Source organism: Podarcis erhardii, assembly GCF_964252035.2.
Source record: "Podarcis erhardii genome assembly, chromosome: 3".
In the NCBI taxonomy this organism is placed as follows: domain Eukaryota; kingdom Metazoa; phylum Chordata; class Lepidosauria; order Squamata; family Lacertidae; genus Podarcis; species Podarcis erhardii.
Genome location: NC_138507.1, coordinates 52,314,483 through 52,340,633, shown reverse-complemented (window position 1 = coordinate 52,340,633; position 26,151 = coordinate 52,314,483). Strand labels below are relative to the sequence as shown.

The 26,151-nt window shown below is 40.4% G+C and overlaps 1 protein-coding gene across 1 annotated transcript in view; it reads right to left on the bottom strand.

The window, feature by feature from the left end:
• The window catches only part of SLC16A10 (solute carrier family 16 member 10), a 42,642-nt gene extending 16,491 nt beyond the window's left edge, over positions 1–26,151 (bottom strand). The window contains exons 1-3 of the mRNA XM_081857174.1: positions 25,079–26,151; positions 6,861–7,005; positions 3,710–4,142 (exon numbers count right to left, since the gene is read on the bottom strand). Of these exons, the coding sequence (XP_081713300.1) occupies positions 3,710–4,142; positions 6,861–7,005; positions 25,079–25,502 (1,002 nt within the window). The 5' untranslated portion in view covers positions 25,503–26,151. The remainder of the gene's footprint in view (positions 1–3,709; positions 4,143–6,860; positions 7,006–25,078) is intronic.

Genomic DNA, 26,151 nt, shown 5'->3' with positions numbered 1-26,151 from the left:
GACTGCCAGGTCAATATTGACAAGTGCAAAGAAGAGATAAGAAATGCATAGTAAGAAATGCAGTATAAAGGGGGGGAAATTCACTAACCTGGGCAGTCAAATTGCAGCAGAAGTTGAGATCTGAAGGAAGATAAATGTAAAGATTAGAAAAGCAAGTACAGCACACAGGAGCCACTGAAGATCTGGTGCCTTAGAAAATGTCCAGCTAAAAATCAAGATGGCACTGTAATACACAGGTACCATATTAACTTTTGATAGGAAAAAATGTGTAGAAGGTGGCATGGATGAAGAAGAAACAGAAAGAGAGAAAGAGGGGAAAGTACACAAGAGGAGGATAGTGGGAATAAATATATTTAACAGCCATACTTGAGAATATCTAAAAAGATAATCAAAATAGTAATTCTCATTTTGAATTACAGTCACCCAGAACTTATTTTTATACAGGCATAGAAAATACTGTTTTAAAGCAGCTAGTTCTTATCGAGACAATTATGCAAAACGCTCAGTAAATGCTTAACTCAGTAAAAGTAAATTAGGAGTTAATTCATAAATTCATACAGAATTTGGAACCTATGCTTGCCAAGACTGGGTTGTGCCCCAGACACTTGTTTTGAAGATCACAGTAAGTTTGACACACAGTGCTCTACATTTTGGGTAAAATATCCACAAAGTGATTCTTCCTTTTAAAAAAAGATATTGCCAAGTATTATTTAAGGCTGGATCCAAAGGGCCTCTCTGGCAATTGGAAGGTATGTGTGTTTACAGGGGCAGGGGTTCTCTACTTTTCTCTGGTTCTGTTCTCCAGCAGCCCTCTAAGGCACATACCAAAGTTGCTACAGTCCTCCAATTTTAAACTTAGGCACTGGGCAGGGGCAGACACAGCAGAGGTAAATCCAAAGGGAAGTAAATTGTTTTATAATCTTTTCCAAACAATCTAAAGCTGAACTTCAGGAATTTAGTCTGAAGGGTTTGGGGGGTCAATAGTTCATTAATGAGAACTTGTTGAGAATCCAGACACTGAAGGTTAAGATGGGGTTAGACAAGCAGCGTTAGCAATGTTTCAGGTATGAGTTTTCATCATTATACATAATGCTACTGGTGTTTTTCAATGGAGTAGCCTTATTCACAGCCCTAGCTGAACAAGCTAGCTACCTCTGTCTATTATCAGGTTGTCTTTCAGCTCCAAATTGATAGCAGATGTCCATTGTGAGCAGGCTTCCTAGTCATTGCTCTTGAGCAGGCATAGGCAAACTCCGGCCCTCCAGATGTTTGGGACTACAATTCCCATCACCCCTAGCTAACAGGACCAGTGGTCAGGGATAATGGGAATTGTAGTCCCAAACATCTGGAGAGCCGGAGTTTGCCTATGCCTGCTCAAGAGCATCACCAATATGGAGATGTCACGGCACAGTTACAGGGTGTCTGCACACATTGCACTTGTCTTGCAGCATCCTGGAGCTGCTTCCCCTGATACCACGAATCATCAGTAGTTAGAGCACAAGGCAATCTATTCGGAACTACTATTTCTTGCCTGAGTTAGGCCTTCAATGCACCTCATGAGCAGGCTGACCTCATTTCTATTTCCTAGTACAAATTCAATTTTAGAAAAGATACATGGATATATAAAAAGTCTTGATCAATACACAAAGCATACCCATTTACCAGAAGAAAAAAAAGGTCCATGCAGGAAATATCTGAGATATACAGAAGGTAGGATAAACACTGAAACCAGGAGGTCCTCTTGGGTTTATCTAGACCCTTTCTATCAAACGCTAGATGCAAACCTATGACATTCACAAAATTGAAGTTGCACTTATTCAGGAACAGAGATCCCTACCACAAACAATTTCAATACTTCAAAAATGAGCAAGGATATTCTCTAAAGAAGCCACAGCTGCCAGCTCAAATGATTTATCCAGTTTACAAGACATGCATTGTATTATATATCAAGTCAACACCAACACCAAAGATTTGCAAAGGAGGAAACAAAGACATTGTAAATTATTTAAGCATCAATGTAAGCAAACGTTCAAAATATCACATCACACTGCAGTAAAATCTGAAGTAGACTTCTGCTTGGGTGTTTTTCTAGGTGTACAGAACACCTGTATATGCATGCTTCCTTCTGCCAATGGGATGGAGTCTGAAAAACACACTGCAATGTGCTCTGTCCATTGAGAAACCAGTTTGGGTCTCATGCTCCCCATGTTGGTTTTGTCACGGCTTCCTAAGATTTTAATTTATTACAATTTGTAGCAAACAACTTGGATCAAATTTCTCCATGTTAGAACACCCAAGGGGCGGAACAGGGAAAGGGAGCAGGCTACTAGAACAAGCAGCCAGTTATTAGTAAGAAATAAACCAGACAGAGTAGATGAAAAAAGGGGAGGAGGGGAGGAAAATGGGGTAAGGGAGAGAAGGGGAAATGCAGTAGAACTGAGGTAACACATTGAGTTGTAGATGTATCTACATGCTGCCAGTTCTGTTGTGATGCAGAAAAGCAAGAATGTAAATTCTCTCACTATCTGTCCTAAGTTTTGCATACAAAAACCTTACCCCATAGGCTTCACATGCTTCTCCAATAGATTAAGTACCACAGTATTGGTAATCATAATACCGAGCAACAAAGGGATGCATTCGCCCAGAAACAAAGGAAGGGACAGAAAATACTTTAAATGTGCTTTCTGAGGATTGTAAACTCTTCAAATATAACCAATTCCAGAAAAACGATTTATATTTCTTGCTAGGGTTTTACAATTTTCAAATTATATCAGAGTTAATATTTTAAGTAATGACACAGGAATAGTGTGTGTGTGTGTGTGTGAGAGAGAGAGAGAGAGAGAGAGTGAGTGAGTGAGTGAGAGAGAGAGAGAGAGAGACTTATTTGTCTCATAGCCTTTGTGCTAAGGACTAGACACACAAAAGCAGATCCATCCTTCCTGCCCAAATATTGGGAGCTATCCTCCAGATTTAGTCTGCAATTCTAAACCCACCTAACTGAGCACACTTCACTGAATTTAGTAGGACTTTCTCACAGGCACCTTGTTCCAAACTGATAACCATTGTTCCCCAATTCCGATGAAACAGGAAACTATGATTACTAAGAGACTTCTTTACTTAATCATGACTTGTACAAAGGGGTTGCATACAGATGCAAAGCAACTGTGCATCACTTGGCTTATTAAATCAATATAAAAATGTCCAAATTTAATAAAACATGTATAAAATGAAGAAGATGCATAGCCTTTTAATTTAAAAAAAAATGCTAAAGAGAAGGCTCATAACTTCTGCAAGTTGTAGAGCTTAGAGATAAATATATAAACTGCAAAAGACTAACACAGCTACCCCTCTGGAAATTGCTGTATGATTTATCTAAAAGTTTCACAAAGCCTTGAATAAAACAATTGTTTGGCTGAAAACAACAGGAGGCATGACAGAATGTACTCAATTATAATAGATTCTGCTAAGAGCCAGACAAAGAACTACTAAGTTAAAATAACCAGGTCTTCTATACCAGAAGAATTCTGTTTTAATCATACATAGATTAACTACAGTTTATATTTACATATTCCTGTTCAAGGTTATATAGGATTTGTTCCTGGGATCTTCTTCATTTGTACTTAAAATGTATCTATTTCTTATATTCCTTTAAAATAATCTATCTATCTATCTATCTATCTATATGAGAGAGAGAAATAAGTTTACTTACTAGGTGCACATAAGGTATGAAGTATCCAAATAAGGCAGCTGGGATCCCAATAGCCCAGATTAGATAACTCTTAATTTTAAAAATGGAAAAATTAAAAATATTTTTTGCAGGAGGAAATGTGGACTTGCTCTTTCCCTCATTTTCTTTGGCACTGGGAATGAGAGGTTTGTAAGTAAAACCAGCCAGGAAGAGAACGAACACAAAAATGCACAGGATCCGGAAAGTGTTGTATAAGCCAACTGAGTCAATCAGTACAGTTAAAAGAAAGGGCAGTGTTACAGTAAACAAGCTGCTGCCAGCAGTGACAATGCCATTCACCAGTCCCAGGCGCTTCTTGAAATAATGCCCCAAAATGACCAGGGATGGCTGATAGGTAAATGAGCAACCACAGCCAAATAAGATTCCATAAGTGAAGTATAGAGGTCCAAGTGAGCTACAATAAAACAGAAAAAGTTAACAGTTATGTTCTGCATATTTCTTTTATTTTTCCTTATAAAAACACTTTATGCTACCTTCTGTCCCTAAGAAGGGATCCCAAGTTTGTTTAAAACAGTAAACACTAAATGCACATAAAAACAAGATAGCATTAAGAGTTGAAGTAAAATGATAGTTAGGAAGATTAATATATACTAAGAATCTGGCAGTATAATAGCATTTTAATTTCTGTCTAAAAGGCAACAGGTATCAGTTTAACCTCCTTTGAGTTGGAGTTCTGCAACTGGGACACTACTAAGGCCCACGTCATCTCATGGTGGCAGAATGAGCAGGGAGGTCTTCAAATGTGACTTCATTTGATTTGCAGGTTTGTGGGGTAGGTTGTGATCCAGCAAACTAGCAAGCCATAGTTAAGAATAAGCACAAGTTTGTACAGGCTTGAACAACAAGACAAGCTATGGTTGATCTAAAACAGAAGCTGTGTTAATGGACTTCTCTCCCTAGTTTAATACACGTAATGGAAAACTGGAAGAGTTCTCTCTGAACAATATGTATTGAAACCACAATTCTGTATGCTTTGTTTCTGAAAAGCAAGCTACCCACATCTTATCTTCTCCTTGAAGAGCAAATAGATTATCAGAGAAATTTATTAAAAACTTCATCTGCAGCTGTTGAACTCTATTTGCTTTACTAAGTTCCTAGAAGTGGAAAAAATTACTTATGCCAAAAAATACAGATGCGACTGATGCACAACTTTAGGTGCACACAAGAACTTGGGCATGAAGATTGGATTGTTTAAAAACATTTTTTTTTTCTTCCAATGACACCCCCCTCATTCAATTCTCAAGTTCTTTCACAGATTGCTTTGAATAGTCCCTCCGCTGTTGGAAATTAACATTTTAAAAATAACGTAACCTGAGTTTCAAATGAAATTTGTCATGTGGCATGTATAGGGGAATTGCTATTTTTAAAACAAAAACTAATTCAAGCTCCCTTGTGTACATGGTAGTTGCACAGTTCTCTGGATCCAATGTGTGTGTTCTATCAAGATTAATGTACTATTATAAGCATCATAAACCTGCTTTTTTCCATTGTTCTATAATAGCTACAAAACATAGGAGAGGCATCAGTAAAAATAAGAAACCAATATTTATGTTTAGTTAACAAAAAAGGTATATCATTAATTAGTAAGGTTTTAAGAAACAAGAACTCTCTGTGCAGGATAAATCAATGTTATTTAAAATAAGAATACATTATCTCTACTAAATATTCAAAGATAATTAAATTTAGTTGGAAAAGTATATCTCTGCATATTAATTTTACTGAAAGCTTTTAGAACATGTTCCAGTACAACAGACTCATTCAAGGCCATCATCATTAATAAGTGAGGAAGTAGCATTAAATACTGGTTAATATTTATCAGACCTTATGACTCATTAAAACAGAGATAAAAAAGTATAGAGTTGTGTTTGGTAGAAGAAAAGCAGACAGCCACATCTAAAATGTTTCTTCACAAATCTAGTTGGGAGAAAAAAGGGGGGGCAAGACACCAATATAACCTAACTGCTTATGCCTAGCATGTGGCATAAGGTAATAGAAGGCAAGACTGTTCTCCCTTCTAAAAATCTGCTCAAATAAGCAAGAAATGCTTCTTTTCAGGGATACCATAACACCACCACTAACCTCTTCTCCATTTTGTCTTCTCAATCAGAAATCTCTCCCATATACAAGGTGCTTATCAACGGCAATAATGAGGTGCTACAGGGTTCCATCGTTGGAAAACAAGAATGCCTCTTATTTTATTAAGAGCATAAGAACAGCCCTGCTAAATCAGTCCAAAGCTACCGTATTTAGTCCAGCATTCTGTTTCCCACAGTGACCAACCCAATGCCTATGGGAATGCCATAAGAAAGACATGAGTGCAACAGCACTCTCCCTTTCAGCTTCCCCAACAGCTGGTATCCAGGGACATACTAGCTCCAATACCGGAGATAACATTTAGCCATTGCAACTAGTAATCATTATGCTGGCTCTTTCCTTGGTGCACTATCTGTGCAGCCCTGTCTTGCAAGAATGAGCAGCAAATAAAGGGGCTGGTTCACAGCTCCATACCCAGTTAAAAATCTCATTACTGCTTTGAACATACTACAGGACCATAGGCAAGAAACCTAGACATTCTTATAAAATATTATTGAAGTAATCTATGTGAAATGATTTTAACCCTCCAAAGTACTATATAAATGCCAAATATCACTCTTTTATGTTAATTATTTCTGCTCCACTTAGTCAGTTTAGAAAATCATAAGGCCACAGAGTATTTCTTACATTTAAATTTTGTTTGACAGAACCTTGAGTAGACACTTGAACTTTACTTTCTTGCTTTCCTCCTGAACATATTGAGCTTAATACTTGATTATCATAAATGACAGTTTAATACTCGAAAGGCTGCCTTTCAAATATTTTGTAGCACATAATACTGCCTTGTCTATGTCAGAAGAGAGGTGCAGCATAACCCACCATGCCATGTGCTCACTACCTACAAAGAATGTATGGTAAGGGCTGCAAATTAAAGCTATGTAGTGGTGGTATCTTCAGGATATACGATCAGGATGCCAGGCAGTATCATATATCGTCGGTCAGCCAAAATGGTCTAAATTAAGATACACTGCCAAAGGCCATGTGCATTCAGAAAAGTCAGTGGAATGTGTATTCTTACCTTACAAATGAGCTTGACAAAAGCCCAACAAGTGCCACTGCTGCTCCAACAACAGCTACTTTCCGGCAGCCAAATAGGTTGGTAAATACACTGACTATGGGAGAACAGAAGAAGATCATTCCCATAGACAGGGAACCAACCCAAGCTGTAGAAAAGATTAAGAATAGAACAGTTAACTTAATATGGCAGGTTTCATTACATGACAAAATAGCATATAGTGCAATTATAACTAGCTTTAAAGGAACACAGAAAGAAATCTTGTAAGTAAAACAAACTACTAACCAGCATTTTGTTTAACCACCAGTTTGAAAAACCTCAGGAAAACTTCAAGTTGAACTCTGGGTACTGTTGTGCAAACTAACAGCCTAAGAAGAACCTGCTGGATCAGGCCAATGGCCCATCTACTCCAGAAGGTTGTTCTCACAGTGGCCGACCAGATGCCTGTGGGAAATCCTCAAGCAGGACCAGAGCACTCTCCGCACTTGTGATTCCCCAGCAACTGGAATTATAGGCATATTAGATGAGCAGTCTTGATCAATTATGTTAAATTATATTAAAATTTGTATTATACAAAAACAGAAGACCGTATGATAGAAGTTGCTAGTCAATGTAGACAAAACTGAGCTAGATGGTCTGACCCAATATAAAGCAGCTTCCTATGCTAACCCCCATCATCCCTGACCACTGGCCACACTGACTAGGGCTGACAGGAGTTGCAATCCAGCACATCTTCATCACTTCCCTAGCAATAGGAATTTCCTTCCCACTTACTGACATAATTTCAACCACCACATCAGGGACAAAAAGCACACTATTTTATAGATCTAATGTGTACTCTGAGGCCTATAGCCATCATTTTTCCAGTATTCCCTTTCACTCCCACTGTTTCATCATTCTGTTTTGTCTCTAATTAAATTAAGGTAGCAAACTCATAGGCTTGGGTCCTAACCATGTTCCAACCAGTGGGGAGACAACCAGTGGCGTTCTGTGAATTTTTTAATAGGAGAACAGTTAGGGCCAGAAACGGCAGCTTGTGAGAGCGATTGGGGGTGGGGAGGCGCGACATCAGGCGTGTGAGCATCACGCCTCCCTCCCTAAGTCAGGCAGAAGCTTCATGGATTTTGGGAAGGAGGCTCCAGGCTTTAATACTCTAATTTACCGGGAACATTTAGGGGACTAGTCCAGTCCCCCTAGTCTACTGATTGCACACCACTGGAGGAAACATTTGTCAATTCCCCATGCAGCCCCTTACACTCACTAACAAACAGGCTCCAGAGGGCTTGGGGAAACTGGCAAATATAGTCTCTTCCCTGGTTCTTTCTTCTGTAGATGGAAAGATCCCTTCTGTTAGCAGAAGGCTACATTTGGATCCTGCCTAGTAAGAATGATGCAGTATTAAAGCTGTGTATTTGCATTCTAAAGCAGCTGCATAAAACTCCACTAATCTAGATGCTGGACAGTGAGTGTGCTTGTGTTAATAGGGCATTCTAAATGATAGTTTCAACTGCAAGGTTTGGAAGTGCAATTCCTGCAGTCCAGCTCCCTGGGGTGCTTACATCCTCACTTGCAGAACTGATATGCAGCATATGGGGTGAGGCAGAAGATATGGTCCAGCCTTTCCCTGGGATCATTCTAGTGCCCTCAACAAGTAGTACAGGAAACTGTCTGAATTAATGCTTACAATCATAAAAATGCTCAATGTTCATCAGAAAAACACACATTTTTTTGCTTTATGGTGGAAACATATTAAATATCTACTGCAAATGTTGCTCCACATACTTCCCAATCATGACCACCAGAGGGTGTAGAGAAAAATAGATTTGGGTCCTTTGGGGCCTGAATTTCAGCTGGCAGGTAACAGCAGTTGTTGGGAACTGAGGGAAAATATTAGAGTGTGTGTACTCAGAAGCCTATAACTATATTAGCATATTTTTCCAATTAATGCCTCATACAATTTAAAATTAGATGACTTATTTTATGACCAGTGGATGAAGAATTGAGGGATAGCAGCTATAAAACAGAGGGGCATCGTATTGAAGGGCATGAGACATAGAATAAAAATAATGATATAAAAGGAAATAAAATATGTAGCACAAAATTAAATTTACCAGAGTATTTGAACATCATAACTTAATATACTTAAGATGGCAACCCAAAAGGAAATACAGTGGTGCCTCGCAAGACGAAAAGAATCCGTTCCGCGATTCTCTTCGTCTAGCGGTTTTTTCGTCTTGCGAAGCAAGCCCATTGACGGCTTAGCGGATTAGCGCTATTAGCGGTTTAGCGGCTTATCAGCTTAGCGGATAAGCGGCTTAGCGGCTTAGAAAAAAAGGGGGGAAAGGGGGGGAAGTCGGAAAAACTCGCAAGACATTTCGTCTTGCGAAGCAAGCTCATAGGGAAATTCGTTTTGCGAAGCGCCTCCAAAACGGAAAACCCTTTCGTCTAGCGGGTTTTTCGTCTTGCGAGGCATTCGTCTTGCGGGGCACCACTGTACCTGTTTTACACATGTTGAATCCAACAGACTAGAGTGTCCAGCAGCAGGTATATGAGGTGGCAATGATTGTGTCAAACAAAGCTTTCTCCTCTAATCTTATCCAGCAGATGCTATGGGATTTCTTAAACAGGCAGGAATCCCTAGAGGTCTAGATGCATCCTCTAACTGCCAGGAAAGTTTTCAATACATAATTTTACTCTTGTATTTGATATAACTTGATTCCACTGTTGATGCAAGCTATATACCAGAAGCATTAAGAACAATTGCTTAGGTCACTTTGACTTCTCCTCCAAGATGTGGATTTGATAACTGGGGTTGTGAAGGCCAGCATGTACAAGTTGGATCCTTGCCCAATAATTTTGTGATTTATTTATTTATTTGCCAGAATTGATAATGCTTTCTTTAGAAAGGTTTGGCTTCTCAGGGGTTGAAGAAGGCAATGATTTATCTACTCTTAAATAAACATTTTTTTAAAGATAAGGGCAGTCAAATCAATCTAGAGCCTGTTTTCAACCTCCCTTTCTCAAAATGATTTGAGCACAAGATAACACAGCAACTCCAGACATTCCTGAGTTATGTGTTTTGGCTTCAGCTTTTTCAATGTGCCAGAAACTGCTTGATACATGATTTACCAGGGAGGACCAAGGGAAATACTTCCCTCTACATTTTGTTCAACTTCTCAACAACATTTGATATGGTAGGCCAAAATATTTATTTTAGCTCCATTACAAAATTTGGCTGGTGCTTGAAGGGCTGCATCCCAGTAAGACAAAGAGTTTTATTACTGAGGACAGTGATAGCAACCTGGGACTAACCAAGGTGCCTTAAGCTCCAATGCTTAACATCTACAGAATGTGAAGTTACCAAGCAAGTTCAGAAGCTTTGGGGTTGACTGTCATCAGAAGATGACACCCATATCTATATTTCTTCAGAGAAGCAATCTCTGCCCTGAAACTGAATCCATACAAGACAAAGATTATATTAGTGGGAGCATTTCTGCCCTGGAGAGGAGCAGTTTTATCCGTGATAGGGTGCTGTTGCCTGAGCAGGTGAATGGGTTACTGTTGTATTCAGGCCTGCTTAAGAAAAGATACTCTCCCCCATTCCAAGTAGCTCAGAACTTGCTACACTAATCCATACTTCTGCAACTTCCAGTAGAGGAGATGTCCTTGAAAGCTTCAAGCAATGCAAATGTAGCAAGTCTTCCATCAAAGGTCATGTCCATATTTAACCTGTTCTGCTCTAGTTACATTGGTTACCAATTTGCTTCCAAGCTCAATGATTCTTTAAAGCCCTTCACAGCTGGAACTCACAAATCTGAAAAACCAAATCTCCTATTCCCCATAAGATCTGACTAATCAGCATTGTTTGCTGCTCTGTCTTAAAAAAAGTAAGGATGATGCAACTTGAACTAGAATCTTTGCAAAAGTGTTTCCAAAGCTTTGGAAACTTCTGCCTAAGCAAATATGAAAAATAACACCCTTGCTGAAATTTTAGAGAAACTAATACATTTTCCTGCAAGATTTTGGTTGATTTTGCCTTGTTGCTATGACTACTGTGTTACTACTGATTTATTTTAAAATAGGTTTGTTTTATTCATTACTTTGACAAAGAAGTGGTTTATATCTTACTACAAAAAAGTGCCCACTAATTTTTGCCTTTGTGTTTAGACCAAAACTTGAACAAAACTTGATGCAGTTCAGTGTACCGCATCAAGAAGTAGTAGTAAAAAAAAAAAACAGTTTAGAACACCAATATAACTTGTCTGATATGGCAAATTTTTGGTTGCCACTATATTCTGAGTACAGCAGTATACTTAAATGTTTAAATAAATATTTAGCATTAAAATGTGAGTTCACATATCTATTATATCTCAGCTCCACTGGCAAAGCTTCAAGATAACAAGCAAATTTGGCAGGAGGGCAAGGAGGCCAGGGCTGACTACCTTTTTGAAATTCCCAACTCCCAAGTAAATAAAGTCAAATACAAATACAGATATCTAGGTAAGCAGCCAGCAGCATACCCTCCAACATTTCTCCTATAAAAATAGGGACGTCCTAAGGAAAAGCAGGACATTCCTGGATCAAATCAGAAACCAGGACGGCTTCTGTAAATCCGGGATGGTCCCTGGAAAACAGGGGCACTGGTACGGGCAGCAGCAGCATTGTGGAGGCTCTCCACTTTATTATTATATCACATGGATTACTATTTGCCTGCTTTTCTATTGTGTAGTCACAACCGCATACAATTTAGCACCCAGATACAATTTGTGGCCAGAACTGTAATTTCTTAGAAAGACAGGATGCATAACAAAATCTAGATTTCTATAATAGCAAAATAGACAAAGCTGAATCTAGAGATTATAGTGTTGTGGAGAAAGATGGTGGAATTTATTAAGCAGAGGTTGAGATATGTTACGTAGATATCAAAATCTGATATACAGCTATTGCATTATGGCCTGTTAAATAAGGATTACAAGAAAGAGGAAGGATAATCAAGAGCATGGGTAGGCAAACTAAGGCCCAGGGGCCAGATTCGGCCCAATTGCCTTCTAAATCCGGCCCGTGGATGGTTCAGGAATCAGTGTGTTTTTACATGAGTAGAATGTGCCCTTTTATTTAAAATGCATCTCTGGCTTATTTGTGGGGCATAGGAGTTTGTTCATTTCCCCCCCAAAAATATAGTCTGGTCCCCCACAAGGTCTGAGGGACAGTGGACCAGCCTCCTGCTGAAAAAGTTTGCTGACCCCTGATCTAGAGTCTGTCCTGGATTTCACTTCCCCTAAAACCATTACCTCAATTTACTCCATTGTGGTAAAGCATAATGGGGTGAAATACTAAACAGATGTTTGTCTGCAGAATGACTGACAATAACAATAGTTGCTCAATCTGTACTTTCCACATTATTTTTAATAGTACGTTCAAGCCCTAGTCATGGTTTAACTGTAAAGCGTAGTTACAAATTATCAATAAAGACCTAAGAAGTTTATAAAAATCATTTAAAGTAAAAGCAGCCACCAGAAATTAACAGCAGATTAAATCATATTCTTGCTGCAGACATTTATTGGAAGTAATTTATGTCATTTTATTGCGGTCTGCTAAACATCATCTCCCTCACATTAGCCAAGACACAATGAAATGCCTGAGGCAAGCTCCAGCTGCTTTCTTGCTTCAAGTGGAGGGAGGAAAAGCTGTGCAGGAAGAGTGCAGGAAGCTGTGCCACAAAAGGCCATGTGTCCTTAAGCTCTTTTCAGACTTTGGGTCAAAGCATAGCCAAAAAAAACCCAACAATCTTGCTGCAATGTACCTAAAAAGGTGCCTAAAAAGAAACAAGCTGCTTCACTTAAAAACTTAGCACTGTAACAGGTCAGCAGAGCCAGAGGCCTGTTGCTTGCTGATCAGACAGGAAGGACTTGACTGGGAGCAAAGGTGAAGGGTCTCCCCTTCTGAGATAGCTTGGCTTGGTGGAGTGTGAATGGCTCTGATACATATCCTCTGAAGTTTGATTCATACCCATTTTACTTCTGATATCAGAACCCTTACCCATTTTTTGTTTTAAAAAAGGTATAAACCCTTGGGCATGGTAATCCATTTTCCAGTCCCCAACTGGACATAATCTGTCATTTAGGCAGAAACAAAGCAAGCCCCTTTGAGGCTGTAAACTCCATGCTTAGTGCCACCTGCACTAAGTCAAACTGAAGGGATGGGACCTGACAATATGCTGAGCTACCTGGACTCAGCTTGAAGGCATCCATCCATACTAGGGATAGCCTATGCTTGGTATTGCTCCCTCACCAGGACTAGCCCAGGTGCTATTGCTGCCATCTGAAAGAAGGATGCTTCTTGTCTAGGATACAGGATTGTAGGCAGAGAAAAAAGGCAGGGAGTAAATCTCCTCTTAATGTCAAGTCTGGCTTTCTTCTTTGCACAGAAGAGCTGGCCCAGCTGCCAGCCAATGAGAATACATTTTATGTGCAAGAACTGTGTGTGTGTTTCTGCTTGCCAGAAGCCAATGTGGGAGGTACACTCCACTTTGCAGCCAGTTCCACTGTTCTCCTTCATGGGGAATGCAGCAGATATGTGGCAGAAACTTCCTTCAACAGGGGAAAGAAACTACTTGCTGACAATAAAGGGCTTCTCTTTCTTCTCCTTTAGCGTGAATGATGAGTGTATCTATTTGCCACAACAGACTGCTGATTCAGTGAAGGGGTCTAGAGAGATTCTCCAAACTTAACAATGGGTAAAAGTTGGCATCTGACCAGATTATTCATGTAAGATTTCCCCATAGTTGCTGGCTGACCAGAGATAGATTAGGCTCCCTCCAACTGAAGATGTTGGAGTTTGATGAAATTGCCAGGACTCCAACACTTGCAAACTCTCAACTTGCATGTGCTAAGGGACATTACTGTAGATTATGTCCTGCTAGTCACTTTGCAAGGCACGGAGCTAGGCTGCCAAGAACAAGAGGTTGTCCTTTCCCAGGCTGTTGCCCAAGCAGGTGTGGAGACAGAAAGGTGGTGCCGAAGGCCATCTCTTACTTCTCTGAAGCACCTTGATGACCACTGAAGGAGGGAACAGAGCACTAAACCTGAGGGGCTGAAATAACTCCTTGAAACTCTGGGCAGCTAGCCCCTGCTTAACAGGGAGGAAGCTGGGTGCTACATGTGGGGAGCTATGAGGGGGTATTCTCACTACCCCATGTGGTTGTCCCGCCCCACCACCACCAAAAGAAGGCTGTATGGATCTATGATCCACAGAGCATTGGGCATTACCACTACAGTGGAACCTTGGGTTGTGGACGTAATCCGTCATGGAGGCATGTCTGCAACCTACAGTGTTCGTAACCTGCAGCACCACGTCTGTGCATGTGCATGACGTGATGTGACACCTCTGCGCATGCGTGAAGCACGATTTAGTGCTTCTGTGCATGCGCGAGCGGCAAAACCCAGAAGTAACCCTTTCCGGTACTTCCGGGTTTCCCGCGGTCTGCAACCTGAAAACACGTAACCCGAAACATTTGTAACCCGAGGTACCACTGTAATGCCTAGTGCTCTTCAAAACATTTCCCCCCACTACTACTTCTTTCTCTTTTTTTTTGTAAGCTACTTCAAAGCGGTAGCTCAGGAGCAACAGAGTCATCCTGACATTCTCTGGAAGGCAGAGCCCAAAACAAGATTTCTACTCTCCTTTAAAGAAAAAAGTGTTTTCCTATTCACCCTGTCTTCTTTTTCAAGAGAAGTGAATTCTCTGATGTATGCTCCACTCCTTCTGACTGAGCATAATACACTCATCTGCTCTAACAGTACAATCCAGACTACAGCTCTGCTGCAGCTCTCCTGTACTGCATGTTACATACAAAAGACCATCACAGAAATGTGCTTGTAATCTGAGTGAATAAGGCAAGTCACAGAGGAAAGACAAACAACTTCAGGGTCAACACAGTCCTTTGATTTCTATTTCTCACCACTTGGAAGTAACAGATGACAAGTTATATACTTGTTGCTTTATAACTATCCCTCTTTAGTCAGTGCCATTAAAAGTTTTTTAACACAATGTTTCAAACTTCGTATATGAAATGCATGCAAACAATTGCTGTTAGAAGAAGCAGATTGGCCATTTATGTAGCTACAATACATAAGGAGGAAGGGAAAGGAGATTGTTAGCTGCTTTGAGACTCCTGAAGGGGAGTGAAAGGCGGGATATCAAATCCAAACTCTTCTCTTCTTCTACAAGTGTACAGTATCACATTTGTATTACATTAGAAACTCATACAGTTCAATATAAACCATTTTATATTTACTAGGTTGGAACAAGTATGGATGTTTACAGTTTCTATTACATTGTACTTAGCCTTGTCTAACCCTTTAGCAGGAATTATTTTGATAAATTAATTTTATAATGAGAATTACAGTGATATGATTTATAGGTTGTTTTGTAGCTTGCCAGAATAGCTGTTGGAATTCTTTTATTTCTTCATTACACATAATTAGCAACCTTGCAATTTTCTACCTTGTAATTTTCAATGAAAAGGTTAACAATTATGCCTAATAGGCTCTAGGTTTATAAGAAAACAGATACACATTCAGAAAGCTGACTACTGCTTTTCAAAACAGGTGAATTCAGCTAGAACAGAACAGTACATTTTGTTTCAGAAGAACAGGGATGCCCAGAGGCAAATTTCAAGTCTATGTCCTTTTAACTTGCTTTTATTTTTCTTTTATTATTTCAGAAATGTATACACTGCTTGATTGTAAAAAACAAAACAAAAATCAAAGCAATTTACAAATAGATAAAACACTAAAATCAATTTAAAAATACAATAGTACTTTAAAGCATACAAAAGTTAAAATACTAAAACAAATTAAAATTACCTCAACTTTCTAAGCATCTGAGTAGGCTTGTGTGAACAAGAATGTGCCTCCAGCCATTAGTCCTAGAAAGTTTAATGCCAATTTATTTATTTATTAAATTTATATCCCACTTTGGGCTCCTCTTGGAAGAAGGGCAGGATAAAATTTAATAAATAAATAAATGCAATAATCAAACATTATCTAGCTCCCATGCAAAGCACCTGAAAATAGTAGTGAAACTGTCAAGCTTTATCATTACCTCTAGGGGAAGTCTGGAGAAGCACCTTCACCACAGAGTTGAGCTAGGTTTAACTCTAACCCATTAGCACTTTTACAGTTGATCTTTGATGTCTTACACATTCATTCATGTTTTTGCAAGATATTGCAAATAACTACATTATATTGCATCATCCTCCAAGGAACTCAAAGAAGCATACATGGTTCTCCATGCCCCCATTTTACCCTCACAACAACCTTGTGAGGTAGGCCAGGGCTCATTGAAGGCTGGTTTATTACAATGAATTAGGCACTGCCCAACACCCTCAGGTCTGCCCTCAGGTAGCCCCACCTGCCTGCTTTCTTACTTACAATCAGCTCAAGGGGTGACAGTGCCTGTCAGCTTTCTCCTCCTTAGTCTTTGTTGCCCTTGTAGAATTAAGCAGGGAGGAAGATGAGGAGGAAATGAGAACAAAATGAGAATTATTTGGCTCTCCTGTCATAGGTTCTGGCTCCACCAATGGTTGGTCTCCCTGCTTTCCATCCTGGGCCTCCCTAGTCCTACACGAACACTCTTAGAGTCAGATTCATGTACCTAGCACAATCCAGCACAAAGACTCTGGCTAGTGCAACAGGACTTTCCCCCATTTCCTCCCCACCATCATGCCTCCTGAAAATCTGCTCTGGAGGGTTGGGAGAATCCCCAGAACAGCACACAGAGGCAAGGGCGAAAGGAAGATGCTTCCATCATTGCAAGCATTTCTGCTTTTGCTGATGGAACAATATCCTAGTGCCACGTTGAATTCTACCCTTAATCATCATTCTGGCTTCCTGTGTCACAGTCAACGGTAATTAATTTTCATTCATGAATAGCAAATGCAATAGGAGTTTTTTGACATCCAGCTACCAATGATTTTTACAATAACAGAAATTTAACTGAAATAAATAGAGGGGATGGGGTCTGCAATATCTATCAAGGCTGGAAAATGAATATGCCACATCCTTAACAAACAAATCATTTTATGGTATCCTTTTAAAACAGATAAATTTCTGTGGAGATCTAGTTGTCATTAAGGGAAGAATTAAGGAGAAAACCAAGGTGATAAGCATAACAAAGGCCCTAACCCTGAATGGGAGGTCAAAGGCCTTTCAAATAATTTATATACAGCTATGCCATTGCCTCCCTATAGCATAATTTATTAAGCCCCAATACATTCAACTTCTGCTTAAAATATAGTAAAAAATATTTCTTGTACAACAAGAACATGTGGTTTGTTTTTTAACTGCAGGAGAAGCTCTGCAATGAGCGTGAAGGAGAGTGACTGCTTTAGTCTCTTGGCACCAAATTTAGAAACTCAGAATTATGAAATGAGAGGCCTTGACAATTAAATATAATGAGGAACACAATTGCTCCTCATTTAGTCATTATTTAATGTACCCATTACTTACACAATGCAATTTTTAAAATAGTTTGAGCCACTTGTATGTAAAAACTCATGCTAGATAAAGCATAAAACAGAAATATCCCAAGAATCCTTCACTTTCAACACAAGATGGGATACTGCTAACATCTAACACTTACTGTGATTACCATGATTATTTCATACATATGCTTTTTTAAAAAGTTTAAACATACTTGGAAAGTGAGTGCTTCTGTGCATCCTTTTTACAGAGATGAAAGGGATTGCATGGGATCAGGGCTCAAGATTAGTCATACTCAGAACAGACCAATTGATGTCAATGGACTTATTTAGTCTACTCCAAGTATGACTGTTGTAATCCAATCTTAAATAGCTGTTAACTCACTAGTTAATGACACTTTCAATCAAGGTTAACTGAACTCTCCACTATCCTTTTGTTTGTCAAATATTCTCCCATGGTTAAAAATGGCACTGTGTCTCCATTTAAGGGTTCAGTATCCAAGTTCCTGGCTAAAGAGAAATAAGGCCAAACTGTTCTTTGCACCACAGCATTTCCTGAAAAAGTTTCATACTGGGCTCATTAAGACCAGCTCTGCATGGGTAATTAACTGGAAAAAATCTGTTTGCTACATATCCTTATTATCTCAATAGCTGCAATGATGAACAGCCAGAAGCATCATAGCCAGACACTGGAGAGATCTTCCAAGAGTCAGCATGGACCACTGGTACCAAATCATATGGGAAACAGTCTTACTAGAAAAGCTAACCAACAGACTAAAACTGACATGGGGACAAATAGAAGAGGACGCCTTCACCCCAGTATGGCTCCCTTTTATTACATACACAACCCAACAAGACAACAAGAACCCCCCAACAGCATACAAATCAATATGGCTAACTTGACACCCAACAGCCCACCCCCACATGCAAACGAATATTCCCCCTCTTCTGCATACAACACTAACATCTCATTTATTAAAAAAAAAAGTTGCAGTGCTGAGTGTGCGGACAAAAGAGACCCTAGTTAAAATATGGACAGAGAAAATCAATAATTGTAATTATCTCAAAGTTTGCTTAGAAAATTAATTGGTTCAGTTTCAGAACTTGCCTGCAGCCTATTCAGGCTTCAGCCCTAGCCACACTCATCTGGGGGTGGATCTGCACACAGAGAGGAAATGCTATAAATAACTCAAAAATTAGATCATTCTAAGAACAACAATAAAAACTTCTATGGAAAAACGCGTATAAAAATTCCCTGCTCTCTGGCACCATATGGTGTTGCATGTTTATAGCGCATTCAGATCATTGTTTTTTTACTAATGGAGCGGAGTCCTGGGAATAGGTCCTATTGTACTTTATGCCACTTACCGGTACTTTTGAATAGATACAGGATTGCACTGACCATAAGTTAGTATACTCGCATTAAGCATCCATCCAAGATGGTGTGTATAAATGTTCACATTGCTTTTGTGATGCGAACAACTGAGTGCAGCATTGTCTAAGATGGATAAAAGAACCCTGAATAACAGTAGAACAAAGGCTTGCTTACGGCAATATATTTGAAACTGTCACTGACTGCTGTGAAGTACAGAGGCATGAATAGGTAGGAAATGCTTGATTTTAATAGAAAAAACAAATCTCACCCCAATGACTTCACTAATGTAATATGTAGTTTGGCTCTAAAATAGACAGAGGAGGAAGGTCAGCTTGAAAGTCTAAAGTGAAGTGGTGATACTGAGTCAAACCCTATACAGTGGTACCTTGATTTACGAACTTAATCCGTTCCAGAAGTCCATTCTTAAACTGAAACCGTTCTTAAACTGAGGCGCGCTTTCCCTAATGAGGCCTCCCGCCGCTGGTGCCCTTCCACCATTCCAGTTTTGCGAAGTTCATAAACCAAATTGTTCTTAAATAAGACTGTTCTTAAACCGAGGTACCACTGTATGCATCTACACAAAAGTGAGTCCCATGGTACTCCATGGTATGTAGGTATAGCACTGAGGTCTTAAACAGAAATAAATCTTATCTCTGAGAGGAAGAGGATATAAAAGCTCTTGACACTCTGATGGCTAGTTACAGGAACAGCAAAATGCACTGCTCAGGGGAGTAATTAGTAGTTAAATTGGCATTCATGTTTCCTGTCCATGGCTCTGTAAGAAAATTGCTAGAAAAATAAAATGCTGAGTTTGGAGCAAACACACAGAAATTTTATGTAATTATTTTAGAAACGATTGTGAGGTTCTTTAAGAAAGGCATATTGAGTTTGAACCAGTAAACTAGTTTTCGACTTTGACTTGCTTATATTGCAATTTCTATAAATTGTGATAAGTAATATCTGTAACCTTTGAATAACAACTTAAGGTTTGATCATAGTGCAAAGATCACAATCTTTTTGTCATATGAACAGGGAAGCTTCTCAGCAAAAGTGTTTTTCTTTGTTTTATTGGATTGTAGGCTAAATTCTAACTGGAACATTCTACTGATTTTTTTTTTTTTTTAGTATTTTATTTTTTGTAGCATATTTCCCTGGTTAAATAATTGAAAGTTCCAGTTGTGCACTTAGAAATTCCTGAGAATTCCAGGATTTGTACATTTTAAACTGATGGGAGTGGGGTCAGAATAAGAAATGCAACAAAGGGATATATTCTCTATAGATTGCAGTGACACCTTCCTTTTAATGTAAAATAGCATCTTAGGGAGATTTTTGCTGAAGAATCGTAGTTCCAATCCTAATGCCTCTTTCATTGTAGCACTATTTAAATTAAATAAATTAAACCAATGCCAACATGCAGTTCTCAGTTTTAACCTTGTGGGCAGAATGTGTCTGAGATTTGTTGTAGCTTCACTAATGTATCCCCTGATTAAATGAAATGCAGCCACAATCCTAATTATGGAGCTTTTGCGGACTAGATTCAACTTCATCAGATGTATAAATTTCACAAAAGCTTATTCTACCACATGGAAGGCTAATCTGTGGTCCAGATCCAGCCCTGCAAGCCAGAAATGTGGTTTGCCAGTCCTGAGCTTTCTCTCCTAATCTTCACACTGCTCTACTAAGTTAGGGAAGTGGGTGATACAATCACTCTACCCACTCAAAACATCGCCTTTTACATTCCAGAGGGGCTCATAGTCAATGTGACCTCCAGGCTGAAAAATGTCAGCCATTCCTGCTCTACAATTAACATTTACAGTTGACATCAACTAAGTCTTAGACATACTCAAAGGAGACCTACCGAAGTCAGTGGACATTATTACTTTGATTTCTTTCTCATTCTTGATCATAAGGTCCCAGGGCAGGTGAAATAGATTTAAAAACATAATTAAAATCAGTGATGTTTAAAATTGTTTTAAACTAATTTAAGTTAATAGACTTAATAAATTTCAGTGGGTCTAATTCTGTGTATGCCTTAGCTAGATCTACAACTCCCTATCTTTAAATATATCATAAGCCTACTGTTTTGCAGAAACAAACTAACAGTTACCCCTCTGTATATACATTGACTTTGCACACTTTAGAAACAATGCAATACCTATGGGCTCTTCAAAAGCCCACTGATTCCCAACAGCTGCAGATACTCAACTATACCATATGTTCTGGTAGCAAGTTTTTTATACTCTGCTCTTTACAGAGAAAAGGAAAGGTAAAGCAGAGAATATAAATCAAAGGAATGTAAAGACCTTTCAGGTCAAGCCGTCAGTATTTTGTTTCCAAAAAGAAGACTCAGGACTTCAGTACAGAATGAAGGAGATGTGCACACTAGAAGCCTCAAGTGAATACTTTAGCTGTCCTGACAAAAGTCCATCCCACACTTGCTTTGCAATGGTAGAAGCTACCAGTTCTCTGAGCGACACCAGATGAGGAAGGTATATTGACAAGCCACTAGCAGGTCTATCGTCTGTTCTTGTTTCAGAAAGTCTATAGTCACTCCATCAGTGCTATGGCAGGATCAGTATATCCTGACAACAGCTCAGCTGAAATATGTGCTGCTATCATAATGACAGGAGCACCACAAGTCCAGTAATAAAATGTTTGGTTTAATGCGAACATCTAGTGTCTTGCCTAGCAATTTAACATAGTGCTGTACCAATGCTGTAAATTTTATCTTCTATAAGCAACGATTTTATTATTTTCAAGCTACACATCAGATAGCAATATATTTTTCTTACATCTCCCACTAGAAAGCTTTAAAATGGAGGTTCTAAAATATGATCCAAGATCCAGAAAGGCCTGTGCATGCACAGAAACCGGCCAAGTCTCCCTACATGCAGCAGCCTTTCATGCATCACTGAGTGCTAGTCTACAGGAGTTCAACCTTTGAGTGGTGCAAGTGTCACCACTGGCCATTCCCATGTGCATGCATGCAGTGCTCTGGAACCCAGAGTGGCTCAATAGCCATATTATTATTTTTTCAAAACAAGCATAGGAGGCACATAGCACTCTAATAATTAGACTTTTCTGAATACTTGGCAATTTTTGACAATTCTGTAAACTTTTAGAACTTTCATAAGAATGAAGCACACCTCCAGCCCAAGTCAGAGCAATTATCCAAAGATTACTGCTTATTAATTCACTTATCCTCTTCAGTGAGCAAAAATAATGGGGATTAGGTTGCCTTCACCTTTTGTGAAGTTCATGCTCAGTTTCAACCAGATGCTTGCAGTCATGATAATTAATTATAACAGGAAGACATGCTAATTGGATTAAGAGATACATGTACCTATTTTCTTTCCAGTTGGAAGTAGTTGTTTCTCTCAGAGATCGTTAGAATAGACATATTAATTACCAGGGATTGAAACAAAATGTGTTCCTTCTATTCTCCCCTGGCAGCTTATCCAACTATCAAAGCATTTATCAAAGCTGTAGGAAAAATATATAGGGTTATATCCAAAATGGGAGAGTGTAGTGGAAAGCATTTTTGCTTGCAGAAGCTGGGTTATATGTGCTTTTTATTCACCCTTCTAGCTACTTATTATGTTCCTCCAAAAAGTTGCAGCAAATGTCTGGGTACTTTCTGGAACTTCATGGGATGTGCTTCAGAGGGCTGCAGTAGGAAAGAGAAGATTTTTTTAAAAATTGGGTGTCCTATTTTGTTTAAACAGAAGTGCTTTATGCTAAGGAAAAGCCACTACTGGATGCAATTCATAAGAGCTAAACTTTAAACAGAAGGTATTGCAAACTTTTATTCAGTTTAAGGCAGAGTTGAGATAAGGAGCATGGGTTGAAATCCTATACATATTTACTAAAGTAAACCTCTGCTTCAGATTGGGTTCCAGATGTAGTTGTTACATAGTTAATTCAATTTTAAGCCAGATGAACAGAAACTTTGTCTACTAGAATAATTTCCCTTCTACATACCAGGAGCTTCCTGAAAGTCTTGGTGCTCAGCAGGAAACAGTCTACAGTTGCTAAAATTTGTTTTGATACAACAGAGAAGCACCTCCCAAGGCCACTATTAATTTAAACAAGACTTGTTCTAGCTGACTATTCTTTTTCAGTTATTATCCAAAAGAAACACACTGTTGATTACAATAGGGGGCAAATTTGAAAGACTGCGTGTGTTCAGACGGATTTTATATTGCCAAGATTTCTTGAAGATAGACACTAGTTCAAAACAGCTGTTCAAATAGTTGCAAGTTTTGGATAAGTTAGCAGTTTACATGGACATTTCTGATTCACATTTATTTACGTTAAATGACACAAAATCTGTTAAAAGTGTTTGGCACATAAGTAGCATTATCACAATAAATCAGAAAAAATCATTTATATTTTAAGGTGGACCACAGAAACCAATTTCTGCTACAAACTCAGTGGCTAGTCTTGTAAAATTTCCTTTTCATTCTCAGCTCACACATCTGTGAAACAGATTAGCAGAAACCTGCATTCAGAGTTACTGCAAAGGTGAGAAAATAATTATTTTAGACAGCCCAATGGAAAAGCCTGAATAAGAGGAGACTGAAAAGAAACATGATAGCCATCTTCAAACATCTAAAGGGATGGAACATGGAGCAAGCTTGTTTTCTCCTGCTCCGGAGGGTAGGATCTGAATCAATGGATTCAAGTTACAAGAAAACAAAACATCAGGAACACCTTTCTGACAGTAAGACCTCTTGGACAGTGGACTCTTGGACTCTCATTATATGGGGGATTTTAGGCAGAGGTTGGATGGCCATCTGTCATGTATGCTTTGCAGGGGATTGGACTAGATGACCCGCAGGATCCCTTCCAACTTTATATTTCTATGATTCTATGAGTATTGTTGTCCTGCTGGTTACAAATCCTTAGCCAAACCTTTAAACCCAATTCTGTTTAATTTTCTTTCTTTCAGAAAACAGAATCTACAAACTCTTGCACAAGCTAGACAGAAAGAGAGGGTGAAGGAGATACAGAAGTAAAATACGCATCCAAAAGCAGAAATCCTATCAGGACTGCATTGTTCAGGATCATTAAAAGAAAAAGATTGTGAAGAGCTCCAAAAGGCTTCTACAAATTAAGTGAATGGGTGGTGAAATATGAAATAGAATTCAACATAAAAAAGTGTAAAGATATGAATGCTGGCACAAAAAATATTAATTTCACATATGTGGATGGGGTCTGAACTGGCAGTGACTGACCAGGAATAAGACCTCAGGTTTGTAGTAGATAGCTTGATGAAAATGAAGAACTACTGTGCAGTAGCTGTGAAAAAGGCAGATTCCATGCTAGAGATTATTAGGAAAGGAATTGAAAATAAAACTCCTAATATTATAACACCATTGTACAAAACTATTGTGCAACTGCATTTGGAATACTGAGTACAGTTCTGGTTGCCTCACCTCAAAAAGGATATTGTAGAATTGGAAAGGGTTCAGAAAAGTGTGATCAACATGACCCTTAAAAGGGAATAAAGCAACACCCATATGAGGAAAGGTTGCAATCTTTGGAACTTTTTAGTTTAGAGAAAAAACAAGTAATAGAAGTTTGTAAAAGTATACATGGCATGGAGAGAGTGAAAGTTTTTCTCCCTCTCATAACACTAGAACTCATGGGCATCAATGAAGCTGCTGCTGGAAAATTCAGGACAAATAAAAGAAAGTACTTCATACAGTGCATAGTTAAAAGTATGGAACTCTGCTCCCACAGGAGGCAGTGATGGCCACCCACTTGGATGGCTTTAAAAGAGGACATATTCATGGAGAATATGGCTCTTAATGGCTACTAACCGTGATGGCAATGCTCTGCTTCCATGATCAGAGGTTGCAATGCTTCTGAACACCAGTTGCTTGCAGGTTTCCCGCAGGCATCTGGATGGCCACTGTGAGAACAGGATGCTGGACTAGGTGGGCCACTGGTTTAATTCAGCAGGGCCCTTCTTATGATATTTTTGTTTTAAGGACCTCACACACAGTCCCAGAACAATGGGAAGCAGGGCAGTAACTTTCCCCCCAAATAGAGGGGGCAGATTCTGCACATACACAGCGGCAACTGCAAAACCTTAGCGCCTGCTCCTCCTTCACCCAGCCCGCCCACCAATTCGGAGGTTTTGTCCTGTGCACAAAAAACGAGTAGGTGGTTTTAAATCTAAACACAAGCCACCTTCGCCCAGAAGTGCTCCAGCCCAGTCTCTCTCGCTTCCTATCACCTCCCTATCTCTCTGAACGCAAAAGCAGGAGCCCCGATTCAGAGGCGGTTGTGGGGGGGGGTCGTCTCTATTCCCGCACCTCCCGCCTTCCCCTTCGCCCCCCCCCCGCACTCACTCACCTGTCTTGAACGTCAGCTGCGGGTCGTTGGGGTCTCCGAACTCCTTGAGCATGGCTTTGAAGAGGACCCCGCACGAGTTCTGGATGCCGAACACGGCGCCGTTGCACCACATGGAGGCCAGCATGACCACCCACCCCCAGCCGCCCTCGGGGGGCTCGAACGGCGCCTCGCCTCCCTTCGGCGGCGGCGTGGGCGGCTTCTGCAGCTTCTTCTCCGGGGGGTTCCCGGCCGCCGCGAACGCCGTCACCGGGGGCGGCTCCCCGGCGGCTGCCTCCAGCGAGGAGAGCAGCGTCTGGTGCGAGCACCACTCGCCGCCGTTCTCCTGCTTCGGCTCGTCGCCCAGCGCCTCGCTCCCCTCGAAGGGGGCCACAGGGGCAGTCGGGACGGCGTCCCCCGCTCCCACCTCCTCGCTGACGGGAGACATCGCAGCCCGCCGGCGGGAGCTACGCGGAGGGAAGGGCGGGCGGCTGAGGCGGCCTCACGCGGCTGCTCGCTCGCTCCCTCGCTCTGCCCCCCTCTCTCTCTCTCGCTCCCTCGCTCGCTCTGCCTCTCAGGAGCCCAACCGCCGCCGCCGCCGCCGCCGCCTCTCGCTCCCTCCTTAGCTCCGCCGAGGCAATGCGGTCATCTCTCTCGAAACAGGAACGGGAATGAGCGGGTGAGGGGGGGGGATCAAACTTCTCGACAGGAAAAGAAACTCAGCGCTTTGAAAACATATATATAGTATATACAAATAGATAATTCCCCCGTATAAAATTCTCCCTCACAAACCGGCCCCTGAGGGTGGTAAATTCGCTCAAGGCGCCTTCAGGTTATTTTAAAGGAGTAACTCCCCACCCCCACCCCGCGCGCGCCCCACCAAGGGGCGTGGCTGGCAAAGGGGCGTGCTCCCTTGCCACCACCTTCTCCGTCCCCCTAATCCTGAGGTTCTCACTGGCTAGGAGGCGGGGAAGCTCCGCCCTCTCCGTGGGCCGCAGCGGATGGCTGGGAGGGTGAGGCGGGAGAGAAGGAGAAAAGCACAGCGTGCCAGTGGATGAGGAAACTGACTCCAGCCTTGCAGCGACGTTCGGGAGAGA